This window comes from Rhinolophus ferrumequinum, chromosome 2, assembly GCF_004115265.2.
Source record: "Rhinolophus ferrumequinum isolate MPI-CBG mRhiFer1 chromosome 2, mRhiFer1_v1.p, whole genome shotgun sequence".
NCBI classification, from domain to species: domain Eukaryota; kingdom Metazoa; phylum Chordata; class Mammalia; order Chiroptera; family Rhinolophidae; genus Rhinolophus; species Rhinolophus ferrumequinum.
This window is the reverse complement of record NC_046285.1, coordinates 107,454,560-107,482,025: the sequence shown is the minus strand read 5'-3', so window position 1 is coordinate 107,482,025 and position 27,466 is coordinate 107,454,560. Positions and strand designations below refer to the sequence as shown.

Genomic DNA, 27,466 nt, shown 5'->3' with positions numbered 1-27,466 from the left:
GCCTGGCTGCAGGCACCTGGACAGACCACTGGCCTGGGGAGCTGGCAGAGACTCTAGTGGCGAGTGGTCACTGTCACCATGTGACCCTGCATGGGAGCTGGTGACAGGAGCAGGTGGAGCAGGTGCTGGGCCTCTGGGCCCTCGGGAGCCCCTCCCCTCGTCGGGGGTGGGTGCTGGGTGAGCTACGGCACCTTAAAACACATTCTCAAAATATTTCCAAGATTTGAACGGAAAAAGTCTATGTGCAAAGCATTGTTTTTGGTATTTTGAGGAAACCGTTAAATTTCAAATATTCTTCAAACTGTTAACACACCCATTCAGAGAAGAGGATTTGCTAGCACCTTCTGAACGTGGGTTTCTGGCTGCACCTCAGGACAGTCTCTGCCTTGAAAAGACCTGAGATTCACGCCGAGATTGTGGGCACCACTGAGTAATAAGGTGATGTTCTTAGAAACCGAGAGTTTCAGTCTAAGTAAGGGGGACGTGGCTATGCAACAGACGAGGTTGCACGTCCTCATAGCATGATGTGCGTTTGACATGGGGAGTCGATACACACTTTCACCTACTGGTATATATTTACTATACGTTCTACACCTTCTCCAGGCCAGGCCAGGGGAGGAGGATAGAAACCATGACACCAGCAGCATTCGCTCTTGCCTGGGTCTGGTTTTGAAATTTCATCCCCTGCTAAGTGGCAGCAGGAGGCGCGAGGGGCGCACACGGGAGGCCGGCAGGCTGGCTCCAGCTGGAAGGAGTCCCGTCTGAGCTTCAAACAGAGTCATGGCTGCAACTTACTGTAACACTTCGAATGCTCTGGAATGTTCTGAGGCTGCTGAGGTCGTCGTGCTCAGACTGTCCTCCCCAGACAAGTCTGCTAGTATTTAGTGCCCAAGGCCTACAAAATGGAACATGAAAAATCATCCGTGTCGACACTGAGATAAAGTGGACATGCTGTGGGTGCGGGGGAGAGGGTATGGGTGGGCGTTCTCTCTCTTATTCCATGATCTTTTTATACACTTGCCAGTTCCCACAACACATCCCCAGTTAGGATGGCTATTACATTAGAACAAGCGCAGAAACAAGCGTGCTGAGCAGGGGGCATCAAAACCCTCGCGCAGTGTTGGAGGGGACGTAAAATGGTGCGGCTGCCATGGAAAACAGGACGGAGGTTCCTCAAAATATTAAAAATAGAACTATCATATGACCCAGCAATTCCATTTTTGAATAGATACCCAAAGAAGTGAAAGCAGGGTCCTGAGATGTCTGCACAGCCACGTTCACACAGCACTGTGACAACAGCCACCAGGCGGAAGCAGCCTGAGGGGCCACTGGTGGCGGGTGGACAAGCGACTCTGGTCCATCATGCAGGGGACATCACTCAGCCGTAAAAAGGAAGGGCAGCTGCACGCGCCGCAGCACGGATGGACCTCATGCTGAAAGAAGCCAGCCACAAAAGGACAAATACTGTGATTCCACTTACAGGAGGTCCCCAGAGTCCTCACATTCAGACAGAAAGTAGGAAGGATTGGGGGGGGGGACAGAGGGGGTGAGTGGAGGGAAGCAGTTTCCGTTTGGGAAGATGGAAAGTTCTGGAGATGATGGTGGTGACGGTGTCCAATAGAGTGACTATGCCTAATGCCACTGAACCATACACAAAAACATGGTTAAGACGGTGAATTTCGTGTGATGTGTATTTTACCACAATTTTTAAAAAGGTGATATTGGTTCAGAAGTTCTCACAACAGAAGGCTGGGAAGCTGCCAGGGCTCTGAAGCACAGCTCCGGCAGCAGAGCTGCTCTCAGACCCCAGGAGAGCTCCCAGCCACGTCACCCCTGCAGGCGTGGCCCGAGGTGCCTGCGAGTGGGGCAGAGGGAAGGGGAACTGATGCCTGGCTGCTCCTGTCACTGGGCCACCACGAAGGGGATCAGCTTCCGCTCTGTTCTCGAGGCTGAAAGCTGCCCCCTCAGGCATCCTGAAATTCAGGCCCCACTGGCCACCCGTGTCCCAGCGCCTCCTGAGACAGTGGCCTTCAGCTCCGAGAGGGACGACTCTGTGGCCCAGGGCACGCACAGCCGCCCTGCTTCCGGGGCGCTCCCTCCACTTCTCTCTGGGGGCTGGCTCCTCGCACGTCCCGTGGCCCAGGCAGGCTCATCCCAAACCTGGAGGGGCTTGTGGGGCCAGGCAGGGGGTTGCGGGATGAGGACAACCTGGCTTGAGTCAGCTGCCAGCCCTGGTGCCCAGCGAGGGGAGCGTGGTCAGCAGGGTGACACTCTCAAGGCATCACTGCCCATCCCCCGCCTCCCTCCCAGCTGTCCACCCACAGGACTCACTCCAGCCCCACTGCCTCCTGGAAGTGGGGGTCTCTCCTGGGGGTCCCACCTGAGGCTGGGGAGACAGCGCTCTGTGGAGCAGCTCCCTGAGAGCCCCCACTGCCCTACCATTTGACTCCTGGCTGACTCGGTCCCCCAAAGCTTCCTCCCCATTCTGGGGGGGGACATCCTATCTCTTCTGGGGGTCACCAGCAACTTGCTGCTCCTGGAGCTGGAAGTGAGACAGAGAGGAGGTGGGTGTGGCTGGGCTGGCTGCTGGCTGGAGACAGGTTGGGGGTCAGAGTGGCACCCAGCACCGCAGAGGGTGACCGGCCATGCAGGGACCAGGGCAGTGGAGCTGCTGGAGGGGCCAACACAGCGGTGGACCCTGGGACTGGAGGGTCTGGTGCGTCCCCTCACACTCCCCAGGCTCTCAGCCCTTGGCCCCACTATAGGGAGGCAGGGGCCCCCGAGAGCAGCCCCGAGCCCCAGGATGCATGGCCGGGGTCACCAGCTTCCCAGAGTCACCGCATGGCTCTGAGGGCTTGCGTCCTCGGTCACACCACAGATGGAGTTGGTGTGGGCCCTGGGGCCCGAATCCTTCAGGATGGGAGGCACTTCCTTGGCACCTGCCTCCTGCAAACGATTCCCTCTGGGTTTCCTCACGTCAGGGCGGAAGTGCAGACACTGAGGCCCGGCCGCACGAGCCCCTGGTCTGAGCACCAGGTAGGGACGTGCTGGGGCCGGTAGTCAGTGTGGACAGCGAAGTGTCCCCTCCGTGGTGGAGACTTGGGGCTGGATTTGAGAAGTTGAACCCCTGAACCCCACCTCAGGTCAGGGGTCAGGGCAGGAGCACCACCCTCCAGGTCGTTCCTTTGAGAGCCCAGCTGCCTGCAGGGGCTGCACCATGGGCACTTCTGGGAGCACGTCGTTCAGGCAGCAATAAAGGCCTTTCTTTCCCAACAGAGGACAGCCTGCCATCCAAGTTCCACACCTGAGGACAGACAGCTGGGCTGGCGCTGACGACACCTCGAGGAACCACAGCACTTGGCTCTCTCCCCCGGGCCTGGATGAGTGTGCCACCATTACACTCACACTGCCACCAGCAAAGCTGCCAGGGCCCACGGGTCTGCAGCTCTGGCCGCCCCCCTCAGGCCTCTCCTGCCCGTGCCCTGGAGAACAGACAGGTCAGGGAGCTGCTCGCGTCCTGCCTGCTGCCTGTGGCATCTGCCTCCTCTGTCTGACCGGAGTCACCGCTTCGGGCTCCGCTCCTTGCCTGGTTCCAGAATGCGCTGGAAGTGGCCCTCCCTTCTGGTGACTCAGGGACACTGCACCCCAAAGCTGACCATCCGGGAGCCACTGGGTACCCGCCATCCTCAGCGTTCGGGCCGGGCCCAGCCCAGCCACACACCACACCAGTCTCTGCCTCCACGGGACGTGGTCTCCTCTCTCCCAAGGGTTTCTTATCAGGATGCTTGTCGTGGGTTCAGGGCTGACCCCGGTTACCCAGCATGCTCTCATCTTGAGATGCTTACTTGGGTCACATCTGCAGATCCTGCTTCCAAGAAGGTAATGTCCTGTGTTCTGGATGCCCGTATCTTTTGGGGCCCCAATTCGTCCCACTCCAGCATCCCACAGAGAAGCAGCCGTGACTGGGCCGTGCCATGCAGACCCAGTGCACTTGGGGGCATGGGGTCTTGGAGAGCCCCCCAGACGACATCACACAGTCAAGGGTTGATCGGTAGCTTGCAATGCCAACACCTGTACCTCAGGCCTTGGATAGTCTCCGGGGGTCAGCGACGGCCTTTGGAGAGCCCTAGCACGCCCCGTGCGCCTGACCCTGCACAGGAGGGGCCGCCTGTCTGAGGCGCGTGCCTCGGCTGACACCAGGCCTTTGCTCCAAAGGGGGTGGAGCCTCAGTGTGCCTTCCTGGGCTGACCCAGCGTCCCCTGGTCCCTGTGGCCACAGGACAGCACAGTTGGCTCCCTGGGGGCCACCTCTGCTGGGTTCTGCCTCCCTCCTCGTCCAGCCCTGGGTCACCAGGAAGCCCTCGGGCATGAGATGAGGGACATGAGCAGCTCACGGCACCTCAGAACCAGTGCCAACCACCGGGCTTGGGGAAGATGCTTGGAAAAGAACTCGAGCTGCCTCGGGCGGCAGGGCTGGAGCCAGCCTGTAATTTATATCCCTGACTTGCCTGCCCAGTTTGGGGGAAGCCAGCTAAAGATAACTTCTGACACGCCGAATAGTGAATAAAGGAAGACTTCATTCAGGGCAACAAGATAGGGAGAGAAGTCAGCTCAGCTCCCAGGATAGCAGGGACAGTGGGGGCGTGTGGCCAGGCCCGGGAGTGGTGTGGGGGGACTGAGAGGGGACGTCACGAGTGGGGGTCTGGCTCCCCAACCTGCAGAAGTCTTGCTGAAGGCCAGCAGGGTGACCAGATACCTCTGGGCACACAGGGGACGTGCAGTTTGATCAGCCATTGAGAGTGATAATGTAGAGAGGTGACATCTCTCCAACGACTCAGCAGGACTCAGACACAAGTGGGCCTGCAGGGCCCAACCCCGGAGCCGCAGGCGGAGGCCCGGTTGGCAGAAGGCACAGAGGAGCCCGGCTGAAGTCTGGTCAAGGAGGGGCTTTCACCAGCCCCAGTCACTGGGTCACAGTGCAAGGAGGAAGGGACATGTGGGGTCTGTCCCAGCCAGCAGAGGCGAGGCTGGGCTAGGGGGTTTGGGGGCGTGTGCAGGCAAGGGCACCCAGGAAGGAGAGTGGGGGACACGGTGGGGTGGGGAGGGGCAGAGCGTGCCAGGAGAAAGTCTCCCAGGAGACGACCCCGAGGGCCAGGGCCTGGGGCAGCCACCTGGACCCCAGAGAGGCACAGGGAGCCCCAAAGCTCTGTGCACAAGAAAACCCCAGAACTTGCATGAATGTTCTGACCTCAGCGCCGAGGCAGCCCTGACAGACACTGTGACAGTGGATCTGAGTGCCTGGGGCGGCCCTTGCTGTGCATACACCACCTGCTACAGCGGAGCCTCACCTGGCCCAGGGGTCCGAGGCAGGTGAGCCCACCTTCCAGAAGCGGCCCCTCGTCAAGAGGCTGTCAAGTTTACGTGCCCAGAACTGGCTGCTTTTAGACCATTACAAAGAAAGGGGGGCCTCCACCTACGAGGCAGTGAGCCCGTGTCAGCGGAGGGCATGCTGCGTGGACTCCTACTCGAAGCCAGCGGCATGGCCGTGGCCGTAGCAGCCGGGGGCGGGTTTCCTGGGAGAAGGCTGCTCCGCAGAGGCCCCGGAAGGCCCTGGACTGTCCATCCTGGCTGACTCTTGCTGGGAGGGCCAAACACCACGACAGAACGGCTCACGCTGGGAACCTCTCTGCTGCAGCGTGGCTACACCAGTGTCCAGAACCTGGATTCTACAGCCCCACTTCTGAGAAAATACCCAGGGAAAAGGTCTCCGAGGACACAAAGTTCTTCTTTTTATCAGGAAAAACTGCCAACAACCAGCTGTCAAAGGAGAGGGGGTTTCACCTCAACGCCCTTGAGGCGATGCCACGGCCACGGCCTCCAGGACCTACGCCCCGGGCTGCCCTGGCCCAAGGGCTGTGACAGCAAGCGACTTCTCAAACATGCTAAGGTGCACACACAGAAAGTTACGGAAGTCTCTCAAACGCACTGCAGTGCAAGAACACCTGGGCTGCTGGGATCCCAGGTGAGGCTTCTTTTCTTCCTTTTCTCATTGTCCAGAAATCTGGCTGTGCCACTTCCAGAAAAAACGTAACTGAATATCAGAAGTACGGGCAGCTGCAGCTCAGCCCTAGGGAGGCCCCTGGGTAATCCTGCCCTCTGCTTTCCCACGCTGCAGTCACCGCTGGGCTCTTCCCCATGTTGGGGCAATTAAGGGCTTTTCCAAGGGGACCGTGCCCATCCGGACAGCGCTCCCCCCTTGTAGCCCACAGACCCCCGTCTCCCAGCTCAGGCTTCCAGGAGACCCCTCGGGGGCCTGCACAGCCTCAGACGTGGGGCGTCGGGCCGCGCCCTCGTGACAGCAGCCCTGAGTCCTGATGTTCTTGTAGTTGGCCTGGCCGGGGACCGGCAACACCCTTCCTCACAGACCCAGGAGGGGTCTCACATGCACACAGCCTGGCGTTTGCTTTGGTTTCCTGGCCTTTGGCGTGGCTGGGATTGCAGGGCAAAGAGGGAGGGGTCCATCAAATCAAGTGCTTATCTCAGCAGGAAACACGCAGAGTACTGTTTAATCTGGGCTCTCCAGGGGACAGGTGACACGTAAAAGTAACCATCACAGACGAGCTGCTGGCTGTTGGGACGAAGGGCGGGCTGGGTGGGCTCTGCCTTGGGCCACGCTTGGGAGCCTGGCACCCCCCAGCCCCTGCCCTGAAGACACTGCAGCAGTCTCTCTCTCTCTCTCTCTGTCTCTCTCTCTAAGGTGACTCATCTGATAAACAACTGACATTCAGAGGCATTTAGCACCATCAATAAAAGCTGCTCTCTGGCTGGAAATCCCCCTCAGAATCCCCTACAAAGCTCCAGAGACTAACTTCCTCTGCCAGACAGAGCGAGGGCCGGGATGGTGTGTCACCTGCCAGAGCTCCACCCAGAGCTGCTGCAGGGGTGACACTCGTGGCCTCTCCCAGTCCCCTCTGCCCTTTGGTGCCCTACCCCCCCACTGTGGGGGGCAATCTGGGCACTGGCTCCATCTGGGCCTGCAGGCACCTGGGGACCTGCGCCCCAGGACTGCTGGGTGGGCGGGGGAGGGGGAGGAGAGGAAGGAAGGGGAAGAAGCCCCGCCTGCCTGTCCCACAGGGAATCCTGAGGCTGTTACCCTCAGAGCCCCATGACCCAGAAACTGGCCCTGCTTGCCTGGTCCACTCCTCACCTGTCTCCCTCACCTGTGTCCCTCCCCCACAAATCACTGATCCGTGTCAGGTGGCTTCTGGAGGACCAGCCTGGGACAGCCAGCTTGGAGGTGAGTCTCAGAAGTAGGACCCCTGCGGGCACAGTGGGGTCCTGGCCCAGGCCTGGCAGGGTGGCTGTGAAAGGAAGGTCTGGGAGTCCTCTGGGGACAGGGTGGCCGTCACCAGTGTACCCAGGCTCTGAGCGCCTGGGCACTGCTGTGTGCTCACAGATGGCCTCAGGCACGGACGGCCTGGTCCCAGCGCTCAGGGCAGAGCCGGGGTCTGAGGCCCAGGCGGCCTCTTCTTAAAGCTTTGTTCTGAGTTTCCAGGATCCAAAACCCACGTCTGCCCAGAGTGGACCAGCCTTAGAGGCAGGGGGGCTGCTGGCAGGTGTGGCAGCGACTGGTGTGACCAGACATCCTGGCGCTGGACTCTGCTGGTGGCCGCACAGCACGGTGACTGTCCTGCTGCCACTGGGCTGCACACGTAACGGCTTAAGCGGTGACTTGTTACGTCACCACAACAAGCATGCGTGTGCCCAACGACCTCTCACACTGGGGAGAAGCCAGCCCAGGAGAGGACCCCACGAGGCCGTCAGGGGGGTGGCAGGCGCCACCTCGTTCAGAGCCCCACGCAGGACAGGCCTGCGCTGCCAGCGGGGCCGCCCTTCAGCCCACGACAGTTAACAGTCTCATCGCCGGCCTCCACGCGGGCTTGTGAGAACAAGATGGTTCTGTGGGCTTCACTGTGCCCCCGAATCATATGCCGAAGCCCCGACTCCCAGCACTGCAGAACATGACTGTATGTACAGGTACGGCCTTTCCAGAGGTGACCAAATAAAGGGGGTCATTGGGGGGAGTCCTTGATCGAATCGGACTGTGTTGTTATGAGATCGGACACACAGGGGCGACCCCGTGAGGACACGGGGAGCAGACGCCGTCTGCACGCCCAGGAGTGGCCTCAGCAGGAACAGCCCTGGGACACCTGGATCTCGGCCTCCGGCCTCCAGGACTGGGAAACAAATGTCTGTCATCTGAGCTGCCCTGTCTGTGGTATTTGTCACAGCCACCCCAGGACACAGCAGAGCTGGGTTCCTACTTTCTCCCAAACCATCCTTAAACCCTAGTAAGTGACGTCTCCCCAGGCCGGGAACAGTCAGTGTCCCTGTTGGACCCCAGGGCGGATGCTTGTGACGCAGCCCGTGGTCAGAGCCCGCCGTGCATGCGGAGACTTCCGGTGCCATGTTTCAAATAACTTCCTGTTTCGGGCCAGATCAGAAGCACCATGAGAAGGAAGCTAAGGAGAATGACGTCTGAACTCCTGCTATGTGACCTTAGCCCAAACCCGGAAGTGAAAGACGCATGATGAGACAGAAAACATCAGGAACAGCTGAAGAACACTGATGGTTATGTTGTTTGGAGACAATTCCATAAATTCTTTCCAAGCGCCCACAGACACAGCCCGCGCCGTGGAGGGGCTACCAGTACATCCTGTGAGACCCTAACCAGGATGCAACCCGACACGAGGGGCGCGTTCCCCAAGGCCTGTGAGGACGGGGTGGACGTCTCCAGACGCAGCCCAGCCTGAAGCCACAGCAGGGTAACCCCCACAGTGGCCTTACCCAGCGAGCTGGCCAGTCCCTCCAGCAACGCCCTCTGCCCCGTGACGCTCACCTCCTGGGGGCACACACATGGCACAGCCAGCAGCCAGGCCTCTGCAGCACAGGACAGGCCCAAGCCTCACCTGGGCAGGCGCGAGTTCACCTGCAGTTACAGACAACCTGTCCTCTGGATGCCGACGCCTGGGGCCTGTCCTGCACCCCTGACGCCCATCTCGGTTCCTTCCCTTCACCACACACCTGCGCGTTCAGGGCTCTGGAAGAGGCCCACGCTGTGTGGACAGAATGGGGTAGGGGCAGGCTCCTCTGGGCTGTTCCAGCCACTCGCTGCCTCCACGAGCACTGAGTCAGTGTGTCCCCCTCACAGCAGCGTGGAGCTGGGGGCTTGGGCGCAACAGGGGCAAAAAGAGCCCTGCGTATGGGGGGGTCGGCCAGAGGCACAGGCCCCCCAGTCAGGGAGTTCAGTGTGGGCAGCCCACTGGACAGGCCCCTAGCCAAGCCTGGCGGGGCGGGTATGAGTTCCCACCTGCTGCGAAACAAAGCAGCCCAGCACAAATGGCCTAAAACCCCCTCATTTCACTTGTTCAGGGTTCCGAGGTAGCGATGTGGGTTGGTCTCCGGGCCGCTCACGCACAGCAGTCATGCTGTGGCTGCCGGAGCTGTCAGACACGGTGAGACGGTGGGAGCGCACACTCAGCCCGCCACACACAGTGGCGCCCCTGGGACCCTGCTCCTGCCGCTGGGGCAGCACCTGGCTTGGGGCTCAGGGTAGGGCTCGGGGATACTGCACCGCCAGCCAGCACGGCCCCCTCAGCGCCCATCCACCCCTTTCTCAGCAAGGCTGCTGGCTTCAGAGCCGCAGACACGAGGGAGGGAGCTTCCAGATCCCGTAAGAACCAGCGAGGGCGTCCAAAGCCACATTCCCTTCTCATGAAAGTGCAGCAGGAAGGGAATCGCATTGCAGCAACATGGGTGAAGCTGGGCCCCAGTTCCGGAACTGTCTGCCCCAGGGGGTGGGCCCCGGGCTGAATCTCGCCCTCATTGTGGAGCAGGCTAACGGTCATGTGCCAAGAGGCCTGTCACAGTCACACTGCAGAAAATCAAGGTGACATCTTAAAAGAAGCCACAGAATCAAACAGCTGCTCTAGAGAGGGGCAGGTGAGAATGACATGACATCTGCTCAGAAACCATGAAGGCAGGAGCCAGGGGAGCAAAGTATCTCAAGTGCTGAGAAAAGACCCCCAGCCTAGAATTCTGGAGCCTGAAAAATCACCCTTCAAAGCGAAGGAGAGACTGGGCAAAAAAACTGAGGGAGTCCGTTGCCTGCCTTGCTCTTGAGAGACAAGGGGATGACACATCTGAAACTCAGATCCACATAAAGAAAGGGAAACAAGGGGCAGGTGAAGGAAAACAAGGTATTTTTCTTATTCTTTATCTCCAGACAGCAGTTTGTTCAAAACAGTAACAGCAGCCGTGTAGCAACAATGACCATTTACAAGGGAGAGAAATGGTCAGCTCTGGGGAGGGAGGGAGGGGACAGCTTGCTCCGGGGAGGGAGGGGACACAGCCTGCTCAGGGAGGGAGGGGACAGCCTGCTCAGGGAGGGAGGGGACAGCCTGCTCAGGGAGGGAGGGGACAGCCTGCTCAGGGAGGGAGGGGACAGCCTGCTCTGGGGAGGGAGGGGACAGCCTGCTCAGGGAGGGAGGGGACAGCCTGCTCAGGGAGGGAGGGGACAGCCTGCTCTGGGGAGGGAGGGGACAGCCTGCTCAGGGAGGGAGGGGGGACAGCCTGCTCAGGGAGGGAGGGGACAGCCTGCTCTGGGGAGGGAGGGGACAGCCTGCTCAGGGAGGGAGGGGACAGCCTGCTCAGGGAGGGAGGGGACAGCCTGCTCTGGGGAGGGAGGGGACAGCCTGCTCTGGGGAGGGAGGGGTCAGCCTGCTCCAGGGAGGGAAGGGGGACAGTCAGCTCCCGGGGAGGGAGGGGGGCTGGAATCCTTTGTAGTCAGAACATACTCACATTACCCTGTACTACTATTATTTGAAAGTGGACTTGGATTGGTTGCACACTCTAGGACAACTACTGAAAAAAGTAAAAAAGTATAACTGATATGCTATGAGAGGAGAGAAAAATGGAATCATAAAATACTCAAGAGTCAGAAAAAGAGTGGAAGAGGAAAACAGGAACAAGACCAGTGAATGGAAAACAGTAACAATACGGCAGACGTTAATCCAACTATATCAAAAATCACTTCGAATGTTAATGGTCTAAAGGCACCAATTAAAAGACAGATTGTCAGACTCAACTACATGTTATAAGAAATCCACTTTAAAAATAAAGACACATTTAGATCACAAGGAAACGGGTGGAGGTATAGCACGTTAACACTAAGCGAAAGAAAACGGAAATACCTATGTTAATGTCAGACAGCAACTTTAGAACAAAGCAAGTTATCAGGAATAAAGAAGGGTATTTATTACACAATGATAAAAGGGTCGATTCTCCAAGAAGACATGTATGTATCTAAAAATAGAAGAGTCAAACTACACGAGGCAAAAACTGCAAGATAGATCTCCTTGATAGAACTGCAAGGAGAAAATCCACTACCACAGTCAGAGACGTCTCAGGAATGGGCAGTTCTGGCTGACAGACAGGCAGTGAGGACGCTGCTGAGCTGAACAGCACCGTCAGTCAACTGGATACACCTGACATCTACTGACAAATTCATCCAACAGCACCCTTCTCAAGCTCCGATGGAACATTCACCATGAGACCACATTCTGGGCCCTAAACATACCTTAACAAATTTAAAAGAATAGACATCACATAAATTAAACTAGAAATCGGTAACAGAAAGGTAACTGGAAAATCCTTAAGTATTTGGAGATTAAACAGCACACTTCTAAATAACACAGGGGCCAAAGAAGACATCTCAAAAGAAATTTAAAAATATTTTGAACTAAAGGAATATGAAAATACAGTGGAACCTAGGTTTTCGAACATAATCTGTTCCGGAAGCCCATTCGAGGTCTGAAACGTCTGAAAACAGAGGCACGGTTTCCCCATAGAAAGTAATGCAAAATGGATTAATCTGTTCCAGACCTTTAAAATCAACCCCTAAAACTGGAAATTTAGCATGAATTTTACTATCTAATGATACCACAGGTCCATAAAATTTACAGCGTTCGTAAACTGAAATGTTCGTCAATGGAGACGTTCGAAAACTGAGGCACCACTGTACCACAATCAAAATTTGTGGGATGCAGAGAAAGAAGCGCTCAGAGAGAAATTTACAGCATCGATACATACATTAAAAAAGAAAAAAGATCTAAAATCAATCACCTAAGCTTCTACCTCAGGAAACTAGAAGAACAAATTATAAGTCCTAAGCAAGCAGAAGAAATAATAAAAATTAGAGCAATAATCAGTGAAACTAAAAACAGGAAATAGAGAAAAATCAATGAGACCAATAGCTGGTTCTTCTTTGAAAAGACCAGTAATATTGATAAGACTCCATACAGGCTAAGAAAAAAAGAGAAAAGATACAAACTACTAATATCAGAAATGAAAGAGGAAACATCACTTACAGATCCCACAGACACTAAAAAAGATAATAAAGAAATACTGTGAATAATTCTACATTCACAAATTAACCTAGGTGAACTGGACCATATTACCTTATGATACTATAGATCCATAAAATTTATGGCGTTGAAAAACCGAAATGTTCGTCAATGGAGACGTTCGAAAACCGAGGTACCACTGTACTTCCTAACATGTTCCATGAGGCCAGCATCGCCCTGACAGCCAACCAAAGGCATTACAAGAAAGCTAGTGACCAATTAGCGCTCATGAACACAGACGCAAAAATCCTCAACAAAATATTAGCAAATCAAATCCCACCACAACCGTGAGGGAATTATTCCAGGTGTGCAAGACTGGTTCAACATTTGAAAATCAATAAATGTAATCTATCACATCAACAGGCTAAACAAGAAAACTCACACGATCCTATCAATAGATGCACAAAAGGCCTCTGACAAAGTCCAACACCAATTTATGATCAAAACTCTCAGGAACTTAGAAATAGAGGGGGAGGTGGCCGGTCAGCTCAGGTGGTTAGAGCGTGGTGCTAATAACACCTAGGTTGCCGGTTCGATCCCCGCATGGGCCACTGTGAGCTGCGCGCTTCTTAATAAATAATAAATAAATAAAATTTATATAAATAGAGGGCAACTTCCTTAACAGAATAAAGAAAAATCTACAACAAACCTACAGCTAACGTCATACTTGATGAGATGCTCAAAGCTGTCACACTAAGACGCTCTTCAGTAGGTGAATGGATATAGCGTGATGCATCCAGACACTGAAATGTTATTCAGCACTAAAAAGAAATGCGCCATCACGCCATGACCTGACACGGCGAGCCTTAAGTGCATATTATTACTTAGTGAAAGAAGCCCATCTGAGCAGGCGTCCAGTTCTGTGACATTCTGGAAAAGGCAGGACTGTGGAGGCAGTGAGAGGTCAGGGGTCGCCAGGGGACAGAGGGAGGGGTGAGTAGGAGGAGCACAGAGGGAGCTCAGGGCAGTGACACGCTCTGTATGACACTGTGACAGTGGACACACGTCACTGTCCATCTGTCCAAACCCACGGAAGGCACAGCACCAAGAGGGGCCCCTGGTGTAAAGTGTGGGCCCTGGGTGATGACGACGTATGTGTCACTGTAGGTCCATCAGTTGTAACAGAAGCCCCACCCGGTGGGGACGCTGACGGTGGGGGAGGCTGTGCCTGTCGGGGGCGGGGGGATCAGGGGGTCAATGGGAAATCTCTGTACTTTCCCGTCAATTTTGCTGTGAACTTAAGACTGCTCTAAAAAAATAGTCTATAAAAACAAACCAAAAAAAGAGCTATGAGGGGAAGTCTTGCAGGAAAAGGAAGTCAAGGAAGGACAGATTCTACCCAGTGGTGGGGGTGGGCGAGGGGACCCCAACCCGAGAGTGAGCCTCAGGGCTCCCAGCACCCACCGGCAGGTTCATGTCTGGCCCACCACCCTCAGGGCTGCCACCTGGCCCGGGGTACCCCGATGAAGCTGGCGCCTCTCTCCTGGAGCTCACCCGATACCCCCTACCTGCCATGAGTGTAATTACACACCATGAGCTCAAGCAGCAGCTCAGGAGGCACCTCCTCCACCAGGAAGCACAGGAAGCCCTCTGCAGCGTGACACTGAAGCAAGGCACTGAGGGGCGAGGGGGCTGGCCTTTCCAGCTGGAAGGCTAGGCGGGGTGGTGAAAAGGTGCCCGTGAAGGGGACCAGCTGGGGGAAGGGAAGGTGCAAGGGGTCTGGGGTCCAGGAGGGCTCCTGGAAGCTGACAGCTCCTGCCCCTGGTGGAAGTGGCAGGGGAGCCTCATGGAGGCCGCCCACCCTCCCCCTGCCAGGTGGGTCAACCTGGGAGCCTGTGCCTGACTGCAGAGGACAGCTCTGCGGCGCTGCTGGTGGTGGCCAGGGCTGAGCCCCAGGCTGGCACCACGGCCCGGCGTCCTGCTCCAGGAGCCTCCAGGGACAGGCTGCCCGGGCTCGGCTGCGGCTCCGAGCCATCACTCACGGCCACGCCGCCCCACCCTCGCTGTCTTTGAACTTCCTGGCCACTCCCGCTGGGCCTCTGCACTGGCCATTCCTGTCTGGAACGTTCTGCACACATAGCCCCCCACCTACTCCGCCTCTCATCCTCGCTCAGATGGTGCCTTGCCCCCCCTCCCTGACCACCAGCTCCACCCACCCTCCTTCCCAGCGTGTCCACATGTCCCCCACTGTCCATCGGCTCCATGGCCGACCTGCTCATGTACCGGCCATCCCCGCAGTCTGTGCTCCGTGAGTGCGGGTCATGTCACCGGTTTCCCCTGGCTCTGGGCGTGCAGGAAACGCTCAATTATTGTCAAATGAATAAATGACTGAATCTGCGTTCAGGCTGCTGGGGCCGCTTCAGGCTCTCCAACGTTTCAGATTTCAGGGCTGGACTTTCTGCCTGAACTGAACCGCAGGTTGGCCTTATGACAGGGACAGTCAGGGACCTACCTCCGAAGGCGGACACAAGGGTTACGTGGGCAGATACGAATGCTGAGGGGCTCACGTGTCGGCTGTGCCGTGGATCTTAGGGGGAAGGCATGGGACAGGTGACAGCAGAGTGCCAAGCAGTGACACACAGATGCTACCTCTCCCTCCCTCTCTGTTCACCTGCCTTTGGCCGATTCACGGTGGTGAATTAGTGAAAGTGGTGACAGCCAGCCAGCCCGCTGTTCTCCGAGCGCAGGCTCCATTTCCCTCCTGCCCCACACCACTTGCCATCGCCCGAGCCCGGGGTGGCCGAGTGGGTGGAGGAGGGGAGTTGCTGCTGCCCCGCACACGGCTCGGTTCTGAGGGTGCCGTGGCTCTCGGTGGCCACTCACGGCCACTGTACCACACGCTCCTGCATGGCCACGCCCGGCATTTCCCAGAGACAATCACACAGGAACACGGATTCCAGATGAGCCGTGGATCTGAGCGTTGAAGGCACAACACATGACACAGATGAGAGAATGACACAGAAAATGCTTTTGTGACCGGACGGGAGGGAAACGTGTCCAACAGAGCGACAAACACAAACGGAAAGAGGGCAAACGAGCTGACATAAAGCCAGCACTCTGTTCATCAGGAAAACCCTGAGGACGACGACGACAGGGGAGAGCACGTGACCCACCTGACAAAGGACGCGGAGCCAGAACACACGTAATGCCAACCCCGAGGAAGACAGGCGACGGGCACGCTTGACTCAGGGCCACTTCACCATGAGGATCACCAAAAGGCCAAAAAACGTCCGTAAAGGTGACCAGCCTCAGCAGGCATCAGGGACAGGCCAGAAAAAACCACGGGGAACACCATCCACCCACTGGGGTCAAGGGATGACACAGACGGCCCGTCAGTGCCCAGTGCCAGCACCCAGCAGGCTAGGGACAGCTGGACACTCGCACACATGCGCACGGACACAGGAAGACCACCTGGCGTCCTCTACTGAAGCTGCACACCCCAAAACAAGCAGCGAGATGCCATGGGGGTACAGTGCAGAACATGGGCCTGCCCAGGGAGAAATCCGCTTGGAGGTCTCCCATAAAGGGAGCCACACAGCGGGGCTCCCTGAGACGCACCATCACCTGTGCGCGCGGCTCTGGAGCCGAGCGGAGGTTCCAGGGGTGCCCTCACAGTTGAAAACTCACCGAGGTGCATGCTTGTGATTGGTTCACCCTTCCACGTGTACGCACAAGTGCACACGTAAAAATGTTTTAATCAACCAGTTTCTTAGGAAGGAGTCTTCACCTTCAGTCTCCTGACCTCCGCTGGGCCCTGCGAGGGCAGGAACAGGCCTGCCAAGGCGGCTCTTGCCTGTGGGGTCCAGCTGTGGTGGGACACAGGCCGGCCACCAGAGAATGCGGTTCCCATGGAGGAAGGCCTGGAACGTCCGAGGCCGACAGGTGCAGGGGAACTGAAGGCTGGGGTGAGCTCGGGGTTGGCTATCAACCTGGGATACCAGCAGAAGTGCGCCCATCGCTTGGGGTCCGCAAGGGGTGGAGTGGGGGCACCCGTCTCTGTACCCCGTGCCCCGGCCAGCACCGACACCGGGCAGCATGAGCAGGACCAAACTCGGCAGCCCAGCTGCGTCCACCCACTGAAGCACAGACACTGCGGCGTCCAGACAGACTGGGAGGGAGAGGCGTCCCAGGGGGTGAGGCCTGCTCACACGCTGGGGTCGCCCCAAAAGCCTCGGGAACAGAAACCACACACAGAGGTGAACATGGCAGAATTTACTGCTCCTGCTCTACGTCCCGTGTGAGCCGCCATTTGTGGCCTGGGACCAACCCAACAGTCACCACCCAGCAGGTCAACCACGCAGGCCGAGCGTCTGTGACTTCCCTTTCTCCCTGGTGTTTAGAGAACTGAGATTAGTTTCAGAAACCTCATTTACATTCCTCATCTGCCAGTGTCAGACCCGAAACGCAGCTGGCGGTGTCCATTTTCCAAAGGACTTTATTGCTGGTGGCCAAAGGGCCTGCCTGGTACCGAAATCCCCATGAGGTTTTAATTAGTATGTATTTACTCCAGATTAGAGGACCTTTCACTGTGAATTAGCATGTTCCTGGTTTCTGATGACTACATTGACACACTTCAAATCCCCTTTCCCTTCCAAACACTAAGATTCTGAAGCAAGTATTCTAAGATTACAGAATCACATGTTTACCTGATACTTTTCCTGAGAAAGCTGAACCCTGATCTTAATTTTTGGGCTACACTGGGATCAAGTCGCTTGTACACCCCAAAGGCTGAGAGGGGGTGCCAGCCGCCGCTCGGCCCCCGAGGAAGGAAGGGGAGCTGAGTGGGGGGCGGCACTCACACCCGCCTGCCCAACCCCAGGCACGCCACGAGCTCTCAGGTAGGAAACACCCACAGACGGAAGCAGAAAAATAAACTCCTGCCATGTTCAGGGAGGACGGGCCAACAGGCCAGCAGCTCGCCTGGGCGACGAAGTGGAGCGCACGGCCATGCGGCGTCACTTCCGGGCGAGCTCCAGCACCTTGGCCACCATGGCCCCGATCCCATCGTGGATGTGGTGCAGCTCGGTCTCGCACATGAAGGCCGGGGTGGTGACCACCTTGTTCTTCTGGTCCACGTGTGCTTCGTGACACAAGTTAGGGAACACATCAGCCAGCAAGGATAAGGGGCTCAGGCACAAAGCACGCGCTGGCCCCGTGTGACGGGACGTTCTCCCCGGCGGGCCTCAGCCCCCCTTTCTGCACCATCTGCACTACAGCCAGCTGAGACCGTGGTCGGCACACGCTCAACAGGAAGCAGCCACTCACCATCTCCGCCAACAGGGCTGGCAGCGTGCCACATGGGACCCCGTGACGACCCTGAAGGCAGAAGCAGCTCCTGTTTTTCATTCAGATCAAGAAACTGACACTAAGAGAGCTCGTCCACGCGGTCCAGCTGGGACCCACCTCAACGCAGCCTGAGCTCCTGCCCTGGGTCACAGAGACCCCGGGAGGTGACAGAACTGGCCTCCCCTCCATCTGTTCTCCATGGGGGAAGGGAACACACACACCTGAGGCTGACGACAGAGCCAGCTTCAGCAGATGGACGCCCAGAGGGTGACGTGGCCATCTCTAGGACAGCGTGCTGCGCCGTTCCACTGACGTGGGGACCCTCCAGGCTTCGGGCGCTGCGCCCATCACACGTGTCAGCGGACACCCCCAGAGCCCCACAGTGCAGTTCTAGTCAACGGCGCTGTCTGCCGGAGGCGCCCCAAAGGCCAGAGGGCCCCCACCCCACGCCAGCCCGGCGGCCCGGAAGGAAAGGATATTGTCACACCCTTCACACAGTGCTTGGCGCCCAGCGCTTTGATGGCCTCTGCGGTCCCGGCGTACGGCCACTTGCCACCTTCCTCCTGCTCATGGCCCACGGTGACCTCCACGCCACGGAGCACTTTGGCCGCGAGGACGGGGGCAATACAGCACAAGCTGGAAGGGGAAGGACACGGTTAGCGCAGCACCACCAGGGTGGACACCAGGCCAGGGGCGCAGCGGGGAGCTTCCACCGGCCCTCAGGGGAGCCTGTCCCCCAAACCTGGGCCACGCACGCAGATGTGACCCACGAAGCCTGGGAAAGCCACTTGTGACCTGACCCTCACATCGCTCCCCATGCGCTGGCATCTCTGGGCACCCAGGGGCCGGGGCAGGGCAGCTGGTGGAGAGGTGGCCACTTGGATGACAGCTGAGTCTCAGCTGCCCGATGTGCGCCAGGCCTCCCAACCTGCTGTCCAGGGGCACAGAGGCCACTCCCAGAGAAGGCAACGGATGACGGCGGCTGTCTCAGGCCCGGGATTTGAGATGGTTTGTCACACAGCAGCAGGTAAGCACGGCGTGCTGATGGGCTGTGACCAGACCCCTCCTCTGGAGGGGCAGGCAGAGGCCCGGGATGCAGTCCCACCAGCAGCCTCGTGTGTGTGGAGGCGAGTGGGTGCTCGGCAGCCCTGCCCTGCACCAGGGGAGCCAAGGGCCCTCTCTGAGCAGAGCACCAAGCCCTGCGACCCCCACGGGCAGGCCGTTCCCAGAGGGGCCTGTGCCAGGCTCTGCTCTTCCTCAGCTGCTCCAGACAGCAGCACCTGAGCCCAGCTGCTCGGCTGAGAGCATGGGGGACGTCGGCACAGACGCTCCAGCCGGCCACCCCACCACGCCGTCCCCGCCCGGGGTCCATCCCCCTTCTCTCGTGTCTGCGTCTACTGCTGACCCTGAAGGCCCTGGGCTGACACAGCTGCAATAAGCCAGGAGAAAATGCTGCCATCTGTGTCCACATACTCCCTCAGTGTCACAATAACAACTACACAACTTGTGTTTAGAAACCTGAGAGCAACTTTCCCTCAGCCACCAAAGGGGCAGGAAGCGGCAGTGGCGTCTGGCACTGTGGGGGTTCAAAGGCACCCAGAAGCCCGGCGGGAGGGAGGATCTCGTTGGTTGTTTGCGCAGCCACCTGCCTGGGTCTGTGCCCCACACTGAAGCCCCTGCCGAGGGTCGGGGCACACCCCTCGCCACTCCCCTGCACACTTCCCACAGGCGGGCAGAGGTGACTGGGGGAGGGGCTGGAATCTCAGGAAGGAAATTCTCCTCTGAGGTGCCAGCCGACCGGAAAAGGTGACTGGCAGGGCCAGGACGATGGCATCGCTTTTGGGAAGAGGAAGCCAAGGGAGGCAGCAGGAGGGACAAGCGAGCTTTGGATGTCAGCGTCCCCGCCCACCCTGGCCACCAGGGGCGACATGGGCCTCAGCTCTGTGGACCCCAACTCAGCCGAGAGGCCTGTTGAAGTGACAGCAGGAGGCCGACCTGCTCAGCTTTTGTCCTGTCTGTTGTCCTTCTGGACCAGTCACAGGAAAGGGGCCACTGCCTGCAGGACACTTGCCACATAACTGTGGCTGCTCCAGGGACAGCAGCCCTGGAGGCACATGCAGCGCAGCCACTGCCCTCCACACAGGCCCCCGGACGCTACCAGGACGGCAACTGGACAGGCCGCAGGTGAGTGACGATGGGTCTGAGACGCTGCCGGTCCGCAGGGAGCACGCTCTGCAGCCCGCCTCCCGCCCGGACGGAGGGTGTTTGCCGGTAACACGGCTGCACGCAGTTCCCAGGAAGGAGCCTCAAGGCTCGTGGGCTCGGACGTCTGGTGAGATCAGGTCTGACCACGGGGTCCCCATCGCAGGTCTCGGAGGCCCTCTCCTGGTTGCAGGTGTGGCCGGCCTCGCCCATCTGCCAGGACCAAGGGCCGTGGGCTGTGACATGAGCGATGGCTATGCCAACGAGCTTCAGGGTACGGAGAACTGAGGGGACCCTAGCGTGCGGCTGGCCTCAGGATCCAGACCTTGGGCCGTGACATGTGACCCATGTGCAACTCCATGAGGAAGCGGGGCCGCCAGAGCGACACACGGCAGGGCTGGTAGTCGCAGCAGCAGTGGGAGTGGACGACGCGGGCGACTAGCTACGGGGCTGCCGAGTGAGCACGGGAAGGTGGAGGCAGGGCGAGGGGTGCTGGTAAAGGTTGGGGATCCGGGAAGGACTGACTGGGGAACCTTCTAGAAACTGACAATGCCCTCTCCTTCCTGTGAAGTCATCACAAAAAATTACCATAACCACATGACCACAGAACTTTGAGCTGGAAGGCACCTGTGAAATTGCGTGAAACCCCCAGTTAAAACGAAGAAAGGGGCCGAGAATTTTCAAGACAAAACAGTGCAGAGCGGCAGCTCCCGGCTTGGAGCCACAAGCCACCGGCCATGGACTCCAGCCTCTCACCTGGTGCCCACGGCCGGCCCGGCCCCACGCGAGGCCCACAGTCTCACTTACCCGATGGGCTTCCCCGCCTTGTGGAACTCCTTCAGGACGCGCTCCACGTCTTTGTTGACTTTGCAGTCTTTCCCGTCCACGGCAAACGTGCTCCTACGGCGAGAAGAGGCTTCCTGACATCCCAGGCGATGGGCGGCTCCCCCGCCGCCCGCCAGGGACCGCACGGGTGGTCCCGTCAACTGCCCAGCACCGGACGTAACTGGCACATGTGTGTTCACATACGTGTACGTGGCTTCTCATAGAATTATGTTTCTCTGTTTCTTTGAAAGAGAAAGCAGCACACAAAGGAGACCCCAGAGCAAACCAAGGCCACAGGCTAGGCCGCGAGCCACACCCACGTGCTCCCAGAGGTGGGCTCGGACACCAAGGAACAGGACACGCAATTGGCCTAAGACCCGTGACAGACGCTGCACTACACAAACAAGGGAAAGAAATGCAAACAAGACACCATCTTTTCCAGCAGAGCAAGAGTGGCTGAGGAGTCCGGAATGGTCTCCCCACCCAGTGCAGGGATGCACCTGCCTCCACCCTCTGGAAGGCAGCTAGGTGAGACCCACCAAATCTCAAGGCCCACCCTCTCCGCCAGGAGCCGTGCTGCGGGCTCCCCCCGCCGCCCGTCGTGGGTCCCACTCCTCCACCCTGGGGCCGGAAGCGTCTGGCGGTGACGGGTGTTCACTATCCTGCCGTGATGCTATCTCAGGGTGTGTTCACACATCAAGATGGACGACTTTCCACTTTCAACACGTGTTCGCCAACTATACCTCCGAAAGCTACCGAGACAAAGGAGAGGACTGGCAATCACGTGTCCATCAGAGCTGGGTCGTCCACCCAGTGGGACTGTGAGCAGCTGTTAGATAATTAATGGGCCAACAAGCCACCCTGGTAAGTGTAAAGTACAAAAGGACAACGTGCAGATCAGGGAGCTTAAAAGGCTACTGTCTGGTTCAATTTGTAAAACACCAAATATATGAATCTCACACAAAAGCTGGTAACAGTGCCAGAGAGGGGGCAGGGGTCCCAAGTAGGAGGAACTGGGTGACTTCCATCACTGCCACGTGCATGCACTGCACCCTAAGGACCCCAGCAGCCACCGGAGGCCACTGACATGGAAGCTGGCCTTTCTTCTGGAAAGGTCGCGAGGGATGGGCTGTGACCAGGAGCTGCAGCTTCCCCCAGACGTGCGTGGTGGCCCGGGGCACCCCCGTCCTCCAGAGCTGACACGGACGCACCAGCAACCGGCGCCCCTCCTGTCTGAGCCCCTAATGGGGACACAACCCAACAAATCCTCAAACGCCCTCACCCCAGGGGAGCTGCTGACGGTCAAGTCTGTGAATACAGCTCATCCTTCCAAGAAAGAAACCGTGGTCGTGCCGGAAATGAAAGCCCAGTTGACATGGACCGTTCTCTGCCATCACCTGCCAGGAGGCTTGTGAAGGTGGCAATGGGGAAGTCACTTGAAAGGCTGGTTTTTGGGACAGGCAGTGGATGTCAGGTGGGAGCAGGGCTCCCAGAGACGTCAGGATACGGAGGGGCCGTGAGCAGTCAGACTTTAGGGAGCCTGCTGGCCGCTGACCCTCACTTCTGGGTGCAGGGTACCTGGACAGGCAGAGCCAACCAGGGGGTCACTGTGCCACTGCAGGGGGAATGAAAACAACCAAGTGGTCAACTGACCCCACAGGGTGAGGGGGGACGGTGGGTACAGGGACCCTGGCTGAGGCTGGAAGCCCACCAACCCCACCGCCTTGAATACTTGGGCTTCTCATGGCCAGTGAGCACAGGTAAGCGGCTCAGCTCTGAATCACACAACGTTCCCACACGACTCTCGGGCAGGCAGCTGGGAACATGTGTCAGAAGGGAGAGGTTTGCAGATGAAACTCCTGGGAAGGACGGAAGGGGGTGCAGAAGGGAGGAGACCGTGAGCGGCAGGGCAGTCCCCACAGTGCGTGGAGAAGTCGCAGAGCACAGGGAGTGTCTAGGATGAGGTGGGGACTGGACACCTGCAAAAGGTGTGAATAGCATCAGGTGTGAACAGCACCACGAGGAGCACAGGGTGCGGGGTTGGGGTTGGGGGAGAGCCACAGCCGCCTGGCCTGAGCGCGAAGGGGACAAAGGCGTGAGGAACAACATGAGGAAGCAGATTTCTGAGCTGGAGCGCTGCCCAGAGCGGAGGCCTCAGTGGGGGTGGGGAGCACGGAGGCTGCAGCGCCCCCAGGACCGCCTAGGCAGCAGGAAGGCAAGCTTAGGGCTGGCTGCCTGCGGTCACAGCCAGGATTTTGTCACCAGAGAGGCCTGGGACAGAGGAACATTCTTATCTGTGACAAGGGGCTGACTTGCCAATCTCCTGTGTTTCCATCAAAACCCGTATAGTTGTCATGTGCCCTACACCGCATGCTTATGCAGCTGTGACAGCTGTGTGGCGACCTGTCACTGCTGTAGCCCTGTGCCCACCATGGAGAGATGTGTTGGGACAGTGAGGCCGGCACAGAGAGTTTCCATGAAATGCACAGGAGGAAGAAGAAACAGGAGTGACAGAGAGAAAGAGGCCTGAAACCCAAAGCACAGCACAGTGATGGCTTCCAGGGCTCCCATCCAGTTGCTATGGCAACAACCCAAAGGGCAAAGCAAGGAAGGGCTCCTTCCTCCAGTCAGGAGAGATGACCGGAAAAGCAGTTTTCCATGCTGCATGGCCTGTAGGAACACCTACAGGAATACGGTTGTGATGTGACAAGACCCAGCACGCTGTGGTTAGGTTGAGGGACCCACACGTGGGACAGCGGCCAGGTGCCAGGAAGGCTTAGAAAGGAGCAGAGGAAAACCTACATGTTGCTAAAATGCGACCAAAGCCCCATCCTACTAAGGTTCCCTGTCACAGCACTATGTGAATCGTTTGGACCCCAAGACCCCAACAGTGGCCCATGTCACCACTTGGTCCTCATCTACCACTCCAGGGGAAAAGCGCAAGGCTCCGAGCTCAAATACGCACAGGTTTTTGGCGGCTCCGAAACCCCCAGGGAAGATGGCTGCGTCATGGTTGGCGGCGCTGAGCTGGGCCAGGTCGGTGATCTTGCCGCGGGCAATCCTTGCCGACTCCGTCAGAACATTCCTGGAAAGAGCAGAGAGACCAACAAGAGGTTCAGTGTGCAGTCGGGAGAACAGGCGGATGGAGCTCCCATGACAAGAGGCCGGGCCGGTGGGCGTGCTCACACGTGAATTTCAGGTCGACACCTAGGAAAGGCGACAGAGCTACAGGCGCCTACGTCTGCGCTCGGAACCCTTTAGATGGGCACTTGGCAACCCACGCCAAGTCAGCTGGAGCCTCCCGCATCAGCTGGGGCCACGAGGAAAACAGAAACCCCAAGTGCCTGAAGCAGACCGCTGTCGTGCGGGAGACGCTGCTCGCTGCGCCATTTGTCATGCGAGGCGGCCTGCGGGGTCTCTCTCTGGTCCCACTCCCCACACAAGAACACAAGATGTGGCTAGGCCAAAAAGGAACACCCACAGAGCCATAGGTAGGGAAGTCATACCACCGTAGTCTCACTGGAGGCTGGAGCCACACGACCAGCAACCTGCTGTCTGCTTCTCTGCCTGCCAACCGACCCCTGCCAACCGACCGACTAACCAACCAACGCAGGCACGGCAGTTATATCAGGGGCTCACTGGTTACAGCTGAGGGTCAACTAGCCACAGCTGACGGCCATCTACTACCCGAGCCAGCACCTTTCCACGTGAGGCCGAGAGCCTGGAAACTGCTCTCTGGGACTCTGTCCCCACGCCGCATTCACGTGGGGACCAGCTGGACGGCAGGCAGAGGTGGGACAGTTAGGAAGCTGCTGTGCGGGGTGCATGAGGCACCCCAGCATCTGCACAGCAGGAGCTTCTGCCACCCTCAGCCAGGGTCCCGGGCAGAAAAAGAGACCACAGGGTCCTGACTGGGACCCCCAGCCTGTGGTTTCTGCCCCTTGCCCACCTGTCACTGTCTGGGAACCACAGCCTCCAGGGGCCGGACAGGAAGGAGACAGGACAGAAGGGGGACGCGGGCCTCAGAGCACACGCGGCCTCAGCAACACAAAGTCCTCCGGGAGCTACTCAAAGGTGTGTGGGGTGCAGACAGGTGGACGAGGGGACAGCCTATGTGAGGCGCACACCGTCAGTCACAGCGGAGGCACGGAGCTCACTCAGCAGGGGTTCCTGTGTGCGAGTGAGACATGGCAGGGGAGGCTCCGAGACTGGCAGCACTAGTGCAGGCCGGTCTGGGGGCAGCGCCTGGAGACGGACGTGCATCTCAACCGCCTCGCCTCAGCTGAAACAGGTCTGCTCGCAGGTTCTCAGGGAGCGGCAACCCGCCCGTTCAGGGCCACACACACACCTGCTCTCGCTCTCAGAAGGCTGCCCCTTGGTGTGGTCAATCACATGCAGCTGAGGGACGTCAGGAGCGAAGATCTGGACCTCAGCGCCGCCGCGGCTCAGGTGCACCAGCGCCCTGCACAGGAGGGAATCAGGCCAGGCTTTGAGACACGCCCAGCCCAGCTTCACCTTTTAACGCAGTTTTAAAACCAAGACTTCAGCGGAATGCCAGGTGTGAATTCTATATGTTAAAATCCCACTTGCTTTGCAAAAATGTATGCTTGGCTTGCTAAAGACCCAAATGCCCACAACTGGAATGCACTGTCACTGAACTGGCCCCCCGAGACCAGCTAGTCCCCAAGGTCCCTTTACAAACCAGGCACAGGGAACAGGGTGACCAGCTGCTGTCACAGCCGGATGTGTGGGGTCCCAGGCTGCTTCGGGGTGTCTTCCTCCCACAGGCCAACTGATGTGGGGCTCAAGGGCTTGTGGGGGCTTTGGGTCCTGACAGTAAGTTCAAGTCCTGGTTTCCCCCGCTCTGCTGTCATGGAGGTGGGGGACACGGACACATTCAGGTCTCCCTGAGGGCTACTGTGTGCCAGGAATGCGATAACTCAGCACCCAGTCCCAGACCGGGTGCTGTCACTGTCCCCCTTTCAGAGGTGGAGGCCCGAGATATGTAACCTGGCAGAGCTGGGACCATCTTAGACCCACGGGGCTCTGCTCCTCATAACCTCCCAGGGCCCCAAGGAGCTCTCCACCTGTGCTGGAAGGTTGCCACCTGTCCCCAGCTACTCCTCGCCTGCTTCGCTCTGGTCCCCTCACTCCCGCCAGGAAACTCACCTAGCCTCTGCCACCCTCACCAGCTCCGCACACTCTCAAGTTAAGTCTTCGGCAGCGCCAACACCAGCGCAGCGGGCAACTCCTAGACAGACGGGCTCGCGGGCCACGCACGGCCACCAGCCTCAGGCTCCTCTGTGTGCCCATGAGGCCAGGACCTGGGGGACCGGAGGGGAGCGTTCCCCAACCCCCACCTAACTCTCCCCCGGAACTCACTCTGAACTTGACGGCCCCCACCGGTCCTGATCACAGGAAACTTTTTAAATAAAATTAAGTCAAAATAGGAACTACTCAGCAACAGCTGACCGGTTACATCAGTGACGGTCGGTCCGTCTACAGCCAAAGGCTCTTCTTGGATGGAAACCCGCGCCGACGCTGACGAAGCGAAGCGGGAGGAAGGAAACGGTTTCAAAACCCACGCACCAGATCCCAGTGTTCGTAACACGTGGGTGTTCAAAACACCGGAAGGGAGACCTCAAGTGCGTCTCCGTAGTGACAGCAGCCTGGGGCGCGTACTGTGTGCCTCCTCGTGCATCTTACAGGTGTGATTTTACACATTCCCGCGCCTCCCTGTGCCTGTCAGTCACCTCCGCCGGCCGACGGGAGAAAGGTTTCCCCAAACCTTTGGGGGGGCACGCACACCTCCCCCGCCCCGGCGCCCGACCGCGGGAGGCGCTTACGCGGAGGCCTCGTGCAGCTCCGTCCCGTCGTAGACCCCGCACCCGGACAGCACCTGCGGGAGGAACGCGGGTCACGGAGGTCCACCCGGTGGGGGTGACCTCGGGGGCCCCGCGGCCGTGCACTCACCAGCGCGACCCTGGCCCCAGGGCGCGGCGCGGAGCCGTGGAGGGCCGCGCGCGGGGACGGCGCTGGTTTGTGGGGCAGGAGCGGCCGCAGGCCGGGGAGCGGCGCGAACGTGGAGGCCGCCGCCAGCCGGGGAGCCACCAGGGCCCTGACAACTGCCATGGCCGCGCCGGGACAGCAGGGTCGGAGGGTCACCCAGCGGAAGAGCCTCGCGCGGACCGCGCCGCTCGCGCCTGCGCAGTCACCCCGTTCCCGCCCAACTCCCGCTAGCGCCGGTGGGCGGGGCGGCGCCTGCGCAGTCGCCGGGCGGTGCTCGCATCAGCCCGCGTGGTCTAGGTGGTCCCGGCTGTCGGTCCGCGCCGCTGCTGGGGCGGCCCGGCCGCTGGCCGCAGCCAAGTCCGACCCCGGCCCGCGCTCTCCCAGCTCCGGCGGGCTCTGGGTCGCGCCGGCAGTGTGTCCCCCGGACCGGCGCAGGGGGCCGCTGGCCAAGCCACTGCGCTGAAACGGAGTCCGGGAAATAACGTCAGTGCCATCTCATCCCGAAAAGTGATTCTCGAGCAGGGAAGAGCCAGCGTTCAGACGTCCGAGTCTCCGAGATGTCCATCTCAGTGTTTGCCTCGGGATCCGCATGCGGTCCTCGCGTCGCTGGCGGGTCGCCCCTCCGCCTGCCTGCCGCCCCTTCAGTCTCCGCCCACGTGGGTCCCCTGGGTGTGCAGACCG

General features: G+C 58.8%; 1 protein-coding gene across 1 annotated transcript; it reads right to left on the bottom strand.

Moving 5' to 3' along the window:
* Positions 1 to 16,660: 16,660 nt before the first annotated feature.
* GATD3 (glutamine amidotransferase class 1 domain containing 3) lies at positions 16,661 to 26,997 on the bottom strand. The gene is made up of 7 exons (XM_033087986.1): positions 26,750 to 26,997; positions 26,623 to 26,675; positions 25,125 to 25,238; positions 23,742 to 23,861; positions 20,759 to 20,851; positions 18,229 to 18,385; positions 16,661 to 17,547 (listed from the first exon to the last, which is right to left on the bottom strand). The coding sequence occupies exons 1-7, from the start codon at positions 26,906 to 26,908 to the stop codon at positions 17,419 to 17,421; spliced, it is 825 nt and encodes a 274-aa protein (XP_032943877.1). The 5' UTR covers positions 26,909 to 26,997; the 3' UTR covers positions 16,661 to 17,418.
* Between the last annotated feature and the right edge of the window lie 469 nt (positions 26,998 to 27,466).